Raw genomic sequence first — 15,438 nt, 5'->3', positions numbered from 1 at the left:
TGTGTTCAATATCATTAATGATATTACATTCGTGACAAAAGGGATCATTACGAAGGTTAAAACTATTCAACAGTCCCGATATTATAATTGTTTTGCTGATTAGTCTGCCCAAGACAACATCTTCCCTTCGATTTTTGGACCAGGAAGATAATGCTTCAATGCTAGGGATGTCACCTAAGGAAATGAAATATTTACTGTTTCTATAATTATTGATTGTGATCTGATGCGCCTCTTTCTTGAAGCTTGAAATAATAACTTCAGGTTTGATACCTCTGAAGTAGTTGTTGTTTTGAAGTATCGGCGTACGACTCTGTGTTTTAAAGTGCAGATTGTAAACGCCCGATACTACATAAAATAAACATTTCTTATTTTAGGATATTACGAAGAACAATTGAAAATGTTTTTAAAGAAATAAAATCAAAACACAGACTACTTCAATTCCAAGTGACAGCGAGCATCTCACTCGTTCTATTTATTTAAACAACATAATCCTCGTTGCCAGGTGCAACAGCTGAAAAACAGTTTCATTTAACACAAAACAATATTTAAAAAATTTTTGCAGCAATTACTTCAAAAGCAAACATGAGCAATTATAACAATCAAACAAATACAGAACACTAACAATTATTTATAATATTTAGTTACGTGTGAACCACATTCACTTGCGATGCTGACTTGTGTTACTCACAACCTGTTCCTACAAAACGCTATTCATGTTAATTTGATTAATTCTGCTCATGGTTACAGAGTTGTCTAAAGGTCATAAAGTCAATTCCGAATGTCTTTTGCCGAATAAGTGAGTTATTGACAAATAACCATTAACAAATCTGGCCTGATTTTATGTCCACATAAGTGTTATATATGGACAGAGATAGATGTTAAGAGTAGGTGATTCTTCTAAAGGCCTTATCACACTGGCAAATACCGTCTACACTTCGACTGTTTTCAACCAGCTTAAAAATGTAGACGATAGTGACGGAAAGATTGTTTGCAAACGAAATTTAACCAATCGTGCATGGCTTTGGTAGTGACGTAGTAGGAAGAATGGCGCGATTGACGCCATTATGAAACTAATTTGTAAAAACATTTCCGAATCACTCCTTAAAAGACAGCAAAAAATGTTGTATAGTCGTGTGATAAAAAATGGGTTTTGATCGACTTTATTCCTGAAAAGCCGGCTATTCGGAACCCACTGAATATTTATTATTAAAAAAAATGTTACACGAAGAAATCGTACAATTTCAAGCTATTGAAATTATCGTTACCAAAAAAAAGCAGAATAATTAGCGTTTGTTTACTTATCGCAGAATACAACTCAACTCGTTGAGCGACTGCTATCGAAACGCCGTCAAAAGTCATCAGCGTTGACTTTCAGTTTTCAATACGAATTCCGAGTGCGATCTTCCGATAATATGTGTCAGAATTTTCATTTATGCATATTTAATAGTAAGTTAATTAAAAAATAATAAATGTTTGCATTTTATAATTCTCTTAGAAAGAATCTGCAAATGCTTCTATTTATACTTGTTGCATTGCATCTGTTCACTATTAAAAAAAATACTACAAATTATTATATTCTGATGTTAAAGTTTTTTTTTTATTGTAATAAATCTTGTTGTAACATTAAATAAAATATTGTTGAATCCCATTATAAATGAATATGTTATGTTAAATATTTATTAAATAATTGTTTGTAAATAAATACTTTTAAGTGAGGGTGGGGCTTTCCATAGTTTCTAAACATTTAATAATGAATGCTCTGCTGAACATTTCTTCTTAAATTTTATAAGAAATGTCTTGAGTTTTTTTTAAAGAAGGTTGACGTAGGTTTACTTAATTTTTTTTTTTCAAAATTGTTAAGTGATAACACAAGTTTATCATATTCCTTGGTTTTTCAACTATAGAAATCTTAATATTTAATAAAAAATTATGTATGAAAATTAAATTTATTGTCTTTAAAGTTCGGACAAAGGAAACACATTTTCTTCAAATCTGCTTATGAGTGCTGAAAAATGCTCTTGAATTAAGTTTTACTGCCCATTCTCTGGCTAATTTTTTTTGTTTTACATCAAGTTAATTTTCATTGTTATTAAAAATGAAACAGATTTTTTTGTTGCATAACATCTTCTTCGGTTTGTCTAGTGCAGGCGTAATGAATTCAAATTTTTAATCGACTGTTTTCATCAATATTATGAATGATGTGTGTGAATACTTCTGCATTAGTACCTTAGCAGTTGTTAGTAAACGTGAAAAATGTTTCAAAATGATACCAAATTGAAATGGGAAACATTAAATTGAAAAAAGTTTACATTTTATATGTATATGTTTTGCACAATAAAGTTGTTTAATTTTGCATGCTTAGTATACAGTTGGATGCTTTTGTTTTAAGAAAAAGTACCTAATTGTGCATTTAAAATTAAAGAAATAGTGGAATGATATATTTTTTTTCTTTTTCTGTAACCTCTTCGATAATCATATATATATATGCTTCTCAATACTTTGAAAATATTGTGTTTGTTATTGTTCCAAATGTTATTTGAATTGGTTTTGCATTCTCTAATCTAGTATTTTAGAAATAAGTTAATAACTAAATGATGCGACTTATTATATTACTTGTCATGCTCTTAGATGAGTCCAGAAGCCTACTTTTAATTTGCATGTGGCAGGTTAATGAGGGTTTTTTTTTTTATGGTGAAGAATATTTAATATTAATATATTGTAACTGAAATTCTGCATTTCAAACATAGTAACTAGTATATGGTATAAATTTCTTATAGTCGATAGAAAATAATGTGAGTGGTGATAGGATAACTTAACTGGCAAAAATATTGGAACCTCCCTTCACACAAACACATTTCCATATTCATGCAGTCAGTTCAATAATACTTGTTTAAAGAGCACTATTAATTGCTCTTCTACATTAATCTTTTTTACATGTGGTAATTAACAATAATTGATTGGTCTTAAAAATTTTTTTTATCTGTATAGTGTTTCCAAAAAGCAACCTCTAACAAAAAAAAAAAAAAAAAAATGAATATTTAAAAAAGCAGATATGTTTCTGTCAAAGCAAAAAATTGAAGCCAAAACACATAAACATCCAATAAAAGGGACAAAAATAAATTATCCTTGAAAGAATGAAGGTAATGGAAGTGAAAATATTAAATGATCAATGCTCCAAGATTAATATGCGGTGATTGCTACTCCAGTATCTCTAAATTTAAGGGAAGAAAAGGATCGCTTTTTTTTTTTTTGCCTTTAAATCAGCTAATCAGTTGTGTACACAATCAATTTTCATAGTTGCAAGTTATCTTGGCTTGTGTTTATATTAGTTGTTAGTTTATTTCCTGTCTTATTTTTATGTTATCATTATTGTCTTCCACTTTAATTGATCATCAGATCATTGATTCCCTATTTCATGTAGTAAATAAAGAGTATCAAAATTCCAAAGTAATAAAATAAAAAAAAGATGATATAAGTAAATTCAACTTTTAAAGATAAGTTCAAGAGGTTCGGCCACTGCTGTTATCGCAAATTCATATACAAGTCTCGGAAGAAAACTGAAAAGAAAATCTAAGTAATGTTTTAAAGACATGATAATGTTATCATGCATATAGAAAATTGAATCCAATTTTGTATATTATAAAATTTTACAACACATAAGTTGATTTTTAATTGAACGACAGCAAATTATAAGATAAAATTCATATGGTGATTCTTTTGACTTAACTTATTAATATTATGCATCATTAATATTTATATCTATATAATATTATATAGTCATAAGTGACAGAAAGGTAGTTGAATTTTTCACTGTTATATTCTTCAAATACGTCTTTAATCTTCTCGGGATATTATAGCTTCTCTATGGAGTTGTTGTTGCTGATATTACTGTAACTGTTCTAAAACGTTTATGTATATGTGAAACATGTACTTTTTACAACTATATAACATTTCAATAATGTAGTTCTGGAGATTTATTTACTTTTTATTTTATATATCCATATTGTTTATTTATTATATATACTACGTGTTAAATATTTCCAAGATAAAAAACAAATAATTATAGTGGTGTTAACCCTATGAGCCCTGACCACCCAATATTGCCTTGTTCAACAGGGGCCTGACTCAGGCACTGTGGAGCGGTTAAGTGAATTTAAGTGATGAAAAGTATTTCTCGACAAACACTCATTTAATCACCCCAAAGGGCCTGAGTTAGGCCCCTGTCGAAAGGGGTGAGATCAGGCAATCAGGGCTTATAGAGTTACAAAAAAAATCCCACTTTTTTTTTATACTGGGTGGGGGCTGCAGCTTCTCAGTACTCACTCTTGATTTGCTACCAGTATAAATAATTTCTTTTTATAAAAAAAATTATGCAGTTTTTTTTTTTTGTATACATGTTCTTATTTTATATTTAACTGGTGTAATTTATTTTCCTGTTTATGTTATAATTTTTTGCATTAATGTTTTGAATATATACAAATTGATATTTTTAATAAAGATGTTATCACTTTGAACTGTGAATAAAACATTGAGAATGGCAGCTAACTGTTTGGATATGTTTTACTTACCTTACTAATAAAAGAACACCATGGCAATATAAAATTGTAGACAGAATGAAATGAGTTTTTGGCATCATCAAGATCTGAAAGATGCAGTATAATTTCTTCTAAATGTATAATAATCTTTATGAAGCTATGTTTATATTTCCTTTCACTAATTATCCCTATGGAGTAAAAATACATTGCTCTTTATTATATGAACAAATTTTATAATTAAAGATACATTATGCACTGACTGACCTTATGTGTTAATCTTTTTTCAGTATTAGTTGTTGTATGAAGTTTTTGCAATCTCTTTCTGTCTTTTTTTTTTTTTTTTTTTTTTTACATAATCCTAATGGAAAAGTGGCATCAAGTTCAGCATAATCGCATTAATATTTTTTTAGGACTCTTACATTGCACAATGTCTAAGAGCATTATATTTTGTTTTTCACATAACTTTTATCAATGTTATTATGCAATTATCATATAGAATATTAATTATGATATTGATATGGAATATTTTCATGCATTATTGAATGTTTTAAATGTGTATGAAAGGATGCTTTTGAACATATTAGGCCACATTTGACACTCCTCCCTCCCCCTTGAATACACTAAATGAACAATCTTGCGAAATAAAATGCATTTTAGATTTTTCAATGTATGGTTGTTGCACATGTTTCTTTTGGTAATTATTTTGTTGATTATGACTATAATAGAAAAATCTTTTATGATAACATTTATGCTCATCATTATTTGATAAGAAGCTTAAAAAAAGAAAGTTATGATTTATATTTGATTATTTTTAAAGTAATTTTTGTGAAATTAGCATAATATAGTGTCAAATAACAATTAAAAATATTTATAATTATTTAAAATATTCTGAAATGCATGAAAAAATTGTCTTGTTATTTTAATAATACTTTCCTGTGAATTAAAAATCAGTTTTATTTCCCAATAATCCAATTTTTTATTTTTTTTTTAAGTTAGTGAATGCTAAATTTACTGACTTAAATAGGTCAATGCTAATGATTAAGAGAATATTTATTAGTATCATTGGAATGGTAGTACATAAAAAGTCAAACCTTTTATGTGCCTCCTTATCATTTGGTTGCTGTGTAAAATGATAAACCCTCTTATCAGTATCTAGTTATTGGTATGAACTTGGATTTTTAGTACTTCAACTGTAGAGTCTATTATTGTAAATACTGAAGTTTCTCTTCCTTGTTTGAGTTTTTGATTTAAAATATTTTTATTTTTATTTCTAGTTTGTATTCATCAGTCTGTATTGTTGCAGCATGGAAAATTATAGTAAGTTGTTTTAATAAAACATTTTTCTCTCATTTTAATATTAGCTTTTTCAATATTTGCTTTATTTATAACAATAAAAGTCTTTCTTTTTCAACTGAAGTTGTAAAAAGTCATATAAACCTATTCTCTTAGATATAGTACTTAGTACTATTTCAAATGCAAAATAAATAGAAATAGACACTTGAGATGACTATTCCAGGTACAATTTGCCTTTTCTTGATAATTAAAAAAAATTTATGTAATAAAAATTTAATACATCATTATTTATTGCAATGCATGATGATTGCATTTTGCTCAGTTTTTATGTTTTCTACTATGAAAAAATTGTTTATAATGATAATTTGCAATATTTTATCTCTCTTGGAGTATTAAAATTTTGAAAATTATAGATAATTTATATGTTTTTTAGACAAATTATTATTAGCTGCTCTTGATTTTGTTAAAATATTAATCAATCATTTCAGATCAAAGGTGATTTGCAAAGGTGCTTATTCATAATCCTTATTAATTCTCAATGAGTATTAAGTTTTTTAAACACTGACATTGTTATGATAAATAGAAAGAAAGAAGCTTTAATTCATTTGGAACTGTTAATTATAAGTTTTTCTGTTTTCAGTTCTTAAGATTATAACAATTTAAATTTCATTGATATGAAAATTTGTTTTGATTACTCTTTAGTTAAGTCCTTTTTTTCTTTATAAAATTTTTGAAATATATTTTGAATTGTTAAGTTTTAAGATCTTTTGATAAGCAGTATTCATTCTGTTTTAAAATTCTTCATACTTCAACATCATTTCTTATATTTTACAGTTCTTATTATTATATAGTTTGCAAATTGCAAATTTTATTTTGGATTTAAAACGAAATTGTTAAATTAATGTGTAAGAACACTGTTTTTCAACCAGTTTAAAAATAATTCTAAGACAATTTTTTTCTTCTTCTTTCTTTTGTATGCATGCGTGCATCTGTGTGTAATTATGAGTTTGGTATTATTAAATGACTGTAGACTGGGATGTCATTTTTCATATACAACTGATCCAATTTTATTTCATTTTAACTGCACTTATGCTAGTAACAGCCAATTAATTAATTCATTAATTAAGCCATTTTTAAATTCATTGTAATATTTTGATAAATTTCCTTTCTTCTATTATAAACAGGTGAAATTTTTTTTTCACTGTGATTTACCTGCCTTGAATGAATATGGGGTTTTATGTTGGTGCTTTTATCTAATTGCTAAACACATAAAATTTAAAATCTGTATAAATCTTGTTTCAAAGTCAAAAATTGTTTTAAAATTTTATACTTTTTATGTTTTTAATTTAGAAACATTTCATAATTAAAACATATCATTAAATTTTCTGGAAATATTATTCTACTACATGGAGAGAGAAAATATCTCTTATAAATTACAATTTCTGAACAAATGTACATTATGGTTATTGAATTTAAACATTTTACATTTATATTTATTACTGGTATCAAGTTCTCCTAAACAGTATTCATTCTATTTTTCTTATGATTTATTATTGTTAAATGTTTGTTAGCATGCATCTTCATTTAGAACTTTGTATTCTCTATGTGGTTTTACTGTGTGACCTATCATCAGGGCACCGACTAATTAGGTCCCTATGACTGTATTTATTGCCCAGTAGCATAATCTCTTATTATATTGATTTTTCTACATATTTATTTATTGTTGCAAATAATAGAGGTTAGTCATTTTTTTCTCGTGAATCTTTCTAAAGATATAAAAAATTTTTGTATTGTATTAAACTATTTTAAACATTCATTTATGTTGCTAGGATTCAGTAATTAGGGTAAATGTAGAGGTCTTTGTTTGATCAATGCATATCTCCCAATCAAATATATTATTTATGTTATTGGAATATAATTTTTTAAGAAAATTTGTGATTTAAAATATTTTATTATTTTTATAGTTACAACAAATGTGTTTTAATACCAGAAAAAAAAAACTGTTGGTTTGACTTCTTATGATGAATATTAGTTTTGCATGTTCACAAAATGCAAGCTGTTTATAAATGAATATTCAAACTTTGCAGAGGGATTTTAAAAAAAGTGCAAATTTATTTTTCATTGAGAATTACAAATAACAGTTGAAAAGTGTCAATTCAAATCGGTTATAGGCATTCATTGTAAGCCTCTCCAACAATATGAAGGATGTCATGGTGATACGATAACTCGCCTCATACTCTTTCAGCATCTCGGATGTGATGTTTTGAAAGCCTGCTGGTATTCATATCTTAAGTTTGTTAAAAGCTGCTTGATGTAGCCCCGGAACGATAAAATAGGTACCGCTTGTATACAGCGGTATACAGGTCGATCTGAATTCCCCCCCCAAATTTTTACATCAGACATGCATAAAAAAATTGTGGGATGAATGATCGTACTGTGAATCGGTAATCCTTCGCTTTTCTGGTGGGGCTCACATTGAGCATATATAACTGTGTTGAATTTAAACTTTGAATTATTATTTTTCATTTACGATGCACAACAAAGTTGAACTTTGTTTTGTTTTCTTTTAACGGACTTTCAAAATTGGGGCATTATTTTATAAATACACTCTATTATGAATACGGGAAACAGTACTTATAGGAAATTTGTTATGAAAAGAAAGGGAGCAATATTACGATGCTTTGCCATCTTTTAGAAAGCGGGATCATGATGAATCTAGTTTATCATCCAGAAACATTGCTTTTTATTGGATTAAAGAGGAAATAGTTTATAATTGATTCCAGCCATGACGTTGAAAAGGAACGCATTGGTGAAAATTCACCAGTGGTTTTCAAAGCAGAAAAAAGAAATTCTTAAATTTTATAGCTCAAACGGGAAGTTCTTGTTTCGAAAATGTAAATTAAAGCTGAGGAATTATTTGTAGAATAGTTTAAAACAGTTAAAATTACAATTATTAAACTCTCATACATGTGCAAATATCTAAATGCCTTTGCAACTTGATATTTCTATGTTTGAATTTAAGTGATTTGAAAAAAAAGACTAAAAATGCTAATAATTTTTATTTATTGCTAATATAATAAATGCTTGTTGATGTAATACAATATTTTATCTTCATTAACGAATCTTAAACTTTTTATTTTATATTTTTAAGTAAAATTTAATACTTTTTCAAAATACGGTAAATTTTGATCTCTACTGCGTCTGTTACGAATTTATTATCAGTTTACATATCTAAAACGTTTGAACCCGTTCCGCAGTACATTTTAATATGTTTTTATTAACTCATTTTCTTTTTTGTTTGTTCGTTCGGTGCAAATTTTGCAATTGATTTTAAACTAATTTCCAAATGAGCTAGAGATTTGAAATTAGAACTGGGTGATAAAGCAGTATGTTGTTTTGTCTGTCTGTTTGTCGGTTTGGCACAAATTTTGAAATCGATTTAAAACTTTCATTACTGACAGATGTTGCCGTGATGTCGTTAGCTCATCGAAAAGTTAATTTAAAATAGATTGCCAATTTCACACGCACAAGATTAAAAAACAGAAAATAATTATTTAAATAATTTTTTTTAATATACCATGCTTTAAAACGCACTGAAAACTATAAAATTTCTCCTAGACACATACAGATTTATAACCCCATACAGACTCCTAACTGCATATAGGTTCTGAAAAAGTATTAAAAATTTTGATTCTTGAGTTCTTCCGTAAACATCCCTTCTAGTATCGTAGGCAGAAGACCTAAGGAACGGGAGGGGATTAGATTTGTTTGGGCATAATGCACATCGTGAGTAAGACGTTACGATTCTCAGGGAACGGAATTTAGGATATTGTTTCTTCACCATCCATTCAAACTTACGATTCCCCTCTCGTTATTTCTAATAACTAATTTTCATGTTATTTCTTATTGTGGGGTTAATATAGCTTAATTCCCTCGCCTTTTCAAGTTAGCTGCATTTGAAAGACTTAAATTAGAAACGGCTCATTTTAAATTTGAATAAAATGTTTTAATACTTAAAGGCATACGGCATCCGATTGCTTGTGGAAAGCGACCTTTTAAAATGCTTTTAATGTTTTTGCGGCTGTTCTATTCTCCTCGTTGGTTCTCGAAATAAATCTGTGGCGCATCGGAGCAATTTGTTCTGTGACGAAATTTCTGATTCAGTGTTTGTGGGAGAGTGCCATTGGGAATGCATCACAATTTTGAAATAAAATGTTTACCTTTGGATCTTTAGTAAGAAGTCGTCATTTATTGAATGGATGCAGATGTCTTTTGGATGGCGGCAATATTTATGTAAGCGAATAACACACTGAGTAAACTGGGCTTGAAATATGATTGTTGTAAATTTTATATTACACTTTTTTTTTTTTTTCGTATCGAAAATTTTCTTGAAATCAGAAATTTACTTTTTTTTTTTTTTTTGCCTAGGTTTGTATATTTTCTACTTCTAAAACTTGCAAAGTATAAAAGGATGTGATATGACTATATATTTATTCGATGCTGTAGTTACATAATAAAGATATCTGCGCATATAACTTTTAAATGTTCATGTGCTAAAATTACACTATTGTCGAGCGTCACATGAATTTGAATCGATTCCATTGTAATTATCTTCAATTCATTTCTATCTCTTTTAATAATTAAGAATAATTTGTATATTGGCGCTGTGCAGGATAGACCGCTGGATATAGAACTATGAAATTTGTCACAAACATACTTTGGAAGTTGGGAATGTATGTGGCTCGACTCTGTTAGAGAAATTCATGTCGCATTAAAAAGGATTGGCTTATAGATTTATTACAATACGACGTTTAAAAATATTTTGTTGAGTAAAAAAATACATATCAAATTATTTATAAAAGATGCAATCACAATATCCGATGAAACCATCTATCTATGTAGATGAAAGTGAAATCAAAAAAATTGTTTGCACTCTGTTCTAATTCAAATTGCTGAACAGATTTTCTCCAAATTTTGTTCACAAATACCGCGAATAGTATTGATTAGTGAACATTTCATGGCAATGAATTAATGAGTCAATTTTTAATTATTAAAAGCCATGTTTCCATTGCATAAAACGGATGGTTTCATCTTTTATCTTTGCGATGACTATTGAATAAAAATATTTTTTTCAAACAATTTTATTTATTTGCCACTTGCAATGTCTAACTAAACATTGCATATCATTAAAAAGAATTGTTTTATAATTTTTAGGGGGGGAAATTAATTTTCTATGGTTTTTAAAAGCTATTTAGAATCTAATTTTCCCCAAAGCTACCAGGTTAAAAAGTTTTTTTGTGGTATTAGAATTCTCATTTTAACTAAAAATTAGATTGTAGAGGAAATAAGGCAGAGATTAAAAATAAGGCTGCAGGAGCTTGCACGAAAACATTTTTTTTTAATGTTGCTTTTTTGTTTTTTAATCTGTTTATTTATATATGCATTTTCATGTTGTCGAATCCTAATATCAAACATATTTTTATTTCTCTCTTAAGACTAACGTCATGTAGTTGTCAACAGCTAATTTTATATATGATGATCATTTGCTTTTGTATTGTTATTGATACTTAAAATTTTGATAGCAGTTATTGAAGACATTTAAAAAGATGTTTTGGTAATTATTTAAATACTTTATTTATTTTTTAAAATAAAGGATGTAAAAATATTTTAAACCCGAGCAACGTCGAGTGTATGAAGAGACATTTACTTACTAACTAAAGAAAAGTACCCGAAGGATTCTCTTATTTGCCTACATATATTATATAATTCGTCCTGATCATGAATCTTTCATACTGAGAATCCCGAGCTGTTATAAAGCGTTACTTTGTCTAAAAGAAAATCCAAATAGTCTTCGAGTACTTTACCGCGATTGTGGTGCACGATAAAAACACCATGAGTTCAAAATTAGTTTCTAATTTTAGCCCTCGGCAGTTTCATTTGTAATACGGCACTTTGCGCGATTGACTTCCTTGCGTGTGCGCAAACTAAATGCAAGGATCCTTATATTTGAATGACTCTTGTACGGTCCTTCCAGCAATTAATCAAATGAAGTGCGCACTCGGGAGTGCCAACGACACGCCGGTCCATTGCTGGAAGACATCAACAAGTGCCTTTGCTTGCTATTCATTCTATAGCAGAGTAGGGTAATAATTTATTTTGTGTGTCGGCGTCATTTACTTGAAGCTTGTCGAATGTCGGTTCCGTTAATTGATATGTAGATTTGCTAGAGCAATTTGCTTAGTTGTTTCATTCCTCCCCCTTTTCCTTGCTGTTACAGTTTAATTTTCAAAATTCTTCCTACATTTCTGTTCTCCCCTCTCTCGTATTTTCCTTGGTGAAGTTCAGCATTATTCAGCTGTAATGCAAGAAATAATCAGATCGAAAGTTTATTCTAAATGCTTTTTATAGTACGATCAGTCAGTATTTTAAATTGAGGAATCTTCTCAGCTGACTACTGTTTTGATATCTGTTGCTGCAACGTACCGATTAAATAAAGTATATTTGTAAATGCATTTTATCATGGAATTGAGTTTATATGTGGTTCGTTTGTCTTATTTAACAAAAAGTGATGTGGGGAGGCACACAAAACGACAACAAAAGACTTCGTTTTTTAGAAAGAAAATTGATTGTTTCGAGCATTTGTTAGCAAAGGTCTTCATCAAGTGTCCATAAATAATCGACATTCGGACCTTGCAGACAACCGAGTGTGATGCGGGAGTGAGAAATTCTCCCATGATGTAAAGTGTGCTACTTGGATCCGTGCCGCATTCCTTCTTAACCATTTTCATCCTACTTTTGCATGCTTAAAATTTTAAATCACATACAAAGATGATAATTTTTTTTATGATAACCCATATAAAAGTAGGATTTAGTTACTCGATAGGAATGCAGTCTTATCTTAGACTGTATGCCAGCCAAGACCGAGAGTGTTAAGGTAATCAGAATTCCTGGAGCTGGCAAACCGACGCATTCGAGTGTACACGCTTTTCTTCTACGTATCAGAGCCTGGGCAAAGATACAAATGATGATGCATTTTAATAAAAAGTTTTGCTGTGCCACATTTTCTGATGTGTCATACGAAAGTAATCTTTTTTGCTTTTATCATAACTGTGATAAATATTAATTTGATATAACGGCTAAAGTTACGTTTTGTTTACTTAAAAAGTTTAATATTAGAATAGGTAATAAAAACATTTCAGCTGTGAACCTTCTATGAATTTATTTAAAATTGGCAGTTAAACTGTTGAGTAAAATATGAAACCAGCAATACAACAAAGAGAGAAAGATTCGTATACCAATGAAGATATTACTTGAAAGCAAGAATTAAGAGGATTTCAAGAAACAAAAATAGTTTATTGAAGATTGGGAAAACATCTTTCATGAACTGAACTTGTAAAAATTAGTATATTAATATGAATTTGTAAAAATCATCTCAAGATATTTGTATTTCAAAATACTGATTTTTACAAGTTTCTAAAAATAGTTAGAGTTTTATGCCTCTTTCTTTGACTTGCAACGATCCATTCAAAATACGAAAAAATCACATAGCTTTTGAGTTGCTTTTTGCGGCTCGTTTCAGATTTGCGAGCAAAACTATTTCAAACAAATTTTAGTAATCTATTCCATTGCAAATGTAGGTTTCAATGTGTCGGAAAAAAATAAATTCCAAAATTCTTTTATTATTATTATTATTATACTACGAAATACGAAATGGTCAATCACCAGACTGAAAATCTTAGCCCTTGAGATGTTCACATTATTGCCCAATGTATATATTTTTAATGTGGGGAAGAAGGAATAGTGCCTGTACTGTGAAATAGGCCAGAAAGTTCCAAAAGAAACCATTCTCAATGTTTGTAAAAAAAAAAAAAAAAAACGATTAAATTTGCAATTCGTTGTCAAGTCGTAACTGTACGCATAGGCTCTTACTGTAAACAAAACTTTTGAAAAAACATTCTCCTGTTGATTTGTGCTCTTTGTTAACAATTCTGGTGATTATCTACTTAATTCACTTATACTTGTCTGACTTTACCACCTGTTGATATCCGATATGATATCGAAAGGTGACAAAACTTGAAACTTGATGATATTCCATTTTTTCTAAATTCGTATAAATCCTGCTTCTCTGTCTCACACTTAATAATCTTTTTTTTTTCTTAAAAAAAAGGATAAAAGTAATAAATATCAGAATCTAACGCGACTCTGATTGATCCATTTCCTTTTAAAAATAAATAAAACTTGAATTTGATTTTGAGTTGTTAAAAAATATGCCACTCTGATCCTGCCGTAATGATTTGATCCGCCTCTTTGCTGCCCATCGAACTGATCTGCCTGCCAAATGCGAATGAAAAATGGTTTGTGTTTTCCAAAATTGAGGTTTTCAACCGTCTCGCGCTTCTACAAATAATCTCATCTCTCTCAATGCAGAGATTGTCTCAGTCAGCGTGAAAGGTTTCACAGTCAGTTTTGCCTTCCCTCTTTGTTACGTCGGCAGTTGTATCGCCTTTCCCTGGCCTTAATCCCGGCTTTTGTTGTCAGGACCTTGCGCCTCTCTCTTGTTTATTCGATCCATTCGCTTTGCCCCATCGCTCTAACTGCACCTTCGAATCGCTCTGCTGCTACGTGCGAAACATCATTCAGATGATGGCCTCATAACTAATTAGTCCACCGAACAATTCAGGTCGTTCTTGATAGTGGCGCATAATATGTCACTCTCATTTAAAGGTTGGAAACCTTGGGTGCGATTCGCTCGACAAAAAAAAAAAAAAAAAAAAAAAAAAAAGAAACGATGGCTCTGTAAAACAGTTACGCCGTTATGGCGATTCTCGGTTGTTTCTATTTCGAATTTTATCCTTTTTGCCCTTTCAGTTACCTCCTATTGTCATGGCATTTTGTGGTACCGTGATAAAGATTGCAAGATACAAAATTATATAATTTTTCGGTGCAGAAAAGGCATTGCACCTTTCCGTTTTATATTCGTTTTCATTGAGAATGAGCGTACTAAAAATATTTTGATTCTGCAAAATCCTGAATTGCTAGCCGTTTCCTTTGTAAAGATAGCAAAAAAGTCTTAAAATGCAGGGAAAGTTGTAGTTGAATTGTGCGTCTGATTGAAGCTGACGAATAGAATTTTATTATTTTTCGCCATTATAAAATGTCATCTGTTTAAACCTAAAATATCGTTTTAGTATTTAAAATATCTTTAATGAAATAATGAAAAAAAAATGATGAAAAATAATTTGAAGCAAACAGCAAGAGAGGATGGGGCAATTCTTAGTATAAAAAATTTAGTCATTGCCTTAATGCATAATAATTCTAAAGTACTTGGATGTGAGAATGGAACAGGCATTCATTGGCATCAGCACTCAAATGCCAGTTTTTTTAAGGCATAGAAGGAAGCTTGTAAAATTTTAAAAAAAGGAGAGAGAAGATAATTTTTTTTATCTGTTAGCATCATTTGTTTCCCTCGCTCTCTGAAATGCTAGCTCTCGATATTCGATGTTTTTGTGATCGCAGTTGTTTCCCCCTTTGCAATGCTTTGAATCAGGATGCTTGTATCTACCCTGCATGCTGAATGAAAAGTGCCTCGTTTTGATGGAGTTTTTCACGT

General features: G+C 29.5%; 1 protein-coding gene across 4 annotated transcripts in view; it reads left to right on the top strand.

Annotated features, from left to right (window-relative positions):
- Positions 1 to 1,326: 1,326 nt before the first annotated feature.
- The window catches only part of LOC129963496 (protein spitz-like), a 145,780-nt gene continuing 131,668 nt past the window's right edge, over positions 1,327 to 15,438 (top strand). For 3 of the 4 annotated variants that reach the window (XM_056077915.1, XM_056077918.1, XM_056077914.1), the window contains exons 1-2: positions 1,338 to 1,446; positions 5,810 to 5,852. Coding sequence is in view for 1 of the 4 variants with exons in the window: in XM_056077917.1 (XP_055933892.1) it covers positions 5,840 to 5,852 (13 nt within the window). In the remaining 3 variants the exon portion in view is untranslated. Of the gene's footprint in view, positions 1,447 to 5,809; positions 5,853 to 15,438 lie in introns of all 4 variants that reach the window. The other variant, XM_056077917.1, reaches the window with a different exon arrangement.

The sequence above is a fragment of the Argiope bruennichi genome, chromosome 3 (assembly GCF_947563725.1).
Source record: "Argiope bruennichi chromosome 3, qqArgBrue1.1, whole genome shotgun sequence".
NCBI lineage: Eukaryota > Metazoa > Arthropoda > Arachnida > Araneae > Araneidae > Argiope > Argiope bruennichi.
Note: the sequence above shows the minus strand (reverse complement) of the source record. Positions and strands in the feature narration are given on the sequence as shown.